At 36.9% G+C, this 1247-nt stretch overlaps 1 protein-coding gene across 1 annotated transcript in view; it reads left to right on the top strand.

Moving 5' to 3' along the window:
• DNAH5 (dynein, axonemal, heavy chain 5) overlaps positions 1 to 1247 on the top strand; it is a 291357-nt gene that overhangs the window by 179227 nt on the left and 110883 nt on the right. The window contains exons 39-40 of the mRNA XM_012642647.1: positions 169 to 291; positions 485 to 718. Coding sequence (XP_012498101.1) covers positions 169 to 291; positions 485 to 718 — 357 coding nt within the window. The remainder of the gene's footprint in view (positions 1 to 168; positions 292 to 484; positions 719 to 1247) is intronic.

Below are 1247 nucleotides of genomic sequence, written 5' to 3'. Positions count from 1 at the left end.
AGATAATTCAGATACTTTAGGATTTATTTGCCAGAATTAGGGGGAATTTTGTTTTTTTTTCCTAAATAATGTCTGTCAAGTTAAAGATTCTCATTTTTTTTTAAAGTAATTGACCATGTCTTAGGGGATATTTTCACAGATGTTCCTGTTGGCTTTCTTGTTTAACAGAGGACAATAGAGAGCTATGTGGATAAACGCATGGGTACAACATATGGCCCTCCTGCAGGAAAGAAGATGACTGTTTTTATTGATGATGTGAATATGCCAATAATCAATGAGTGGGGAGATCAGGTATATTGATTCTATTGTGTATTTTATTTCTTTAATTCAGCATTGATTTATTCTTTGATGAGTAAATATTTTTCTACTTTTTCAAGATGCAATTCCTGAATTCCAGTGAAGTCTATTCTTTAACAACACTCAAGGAGTTAGGTTCTGGGGATATGAGGAATGATGTTTTAATTGTGAAAGTTGTCTTTCTTAGGTTACTAATGAGGTAGTAAGACAGCTGATGGAACAAAATGGATTCTACAACCTGGAGAAGCCCGGAGAGTTTACCAGCATTGTGGACATCCAGTTTTTGGCAGCCATGATCCATCCTGGGGGTGGGCGCAATGACATACCCCAAAGACTCAAGAGACAGTTCTCTGTATTTAACTGCACGTTGCCCTCTGATGCTTCCATGGACAAGATCTTTGGTAAAATGAGCGTCAATGGGGCATGGGGAGGGAAGAACACCTGCTTGTGTTCCTATGGGAAATCTCGCCCATGAGGTCAACACAGAAAAAGCATTGGGTAACGCCTTAGTCTACAGCCCCCATCACTTTCAAGTCAGATATTTCATTTCATACAGGGATTTTTTTCTAGATATGTATTAATTGGATGACTAGGTGGATCTTTTCTGCCTATGTTTTTCTTTAACTGTTGCCAGCTTATTAAACAGACAGCTTAAACGTTAAATGAACATGGAGATGAGATTGTTTTCACATAGATGAGATTGTTGCCTTATAGGTACATGTATTTGCAGTCTGAATTGCTATATACTGTGTCAAAAGTTTATGTAGCTGATACTTTAATCAACCTATGTAATGATTTTTGCCAAAGAAATAATGGTGCAAAGGGCAGAGATTAGCCATAGTCTGATCTTCAGAGTAATTTACAGGATGAAAATGAGCTTTGTTTGATTAAATATGTAGTATTTCGGAGATAATTTCACTGAAGAAGCACTAGCCCAATAAATAACCGTA

Source organism: Propithecus coquereli, unplaced genomic scaffold (assembly GCF_000956105.1).
Source record: "Propithecus coquereli isolate 6110/MARCELLA unplaced genomic scaffold, Pcoq_1.0 Scaffold100, whole genome shotgun sequence".
Taxonomy (NCBI): Eukaryota; Metazoa; Chordata; class Mammalia; order Primates; family Indriidae; genus Propithecus; species Propithecus coquereli.
This window is presented reverse-complemented; position numbering and strand designations above follow the sequence as displayed.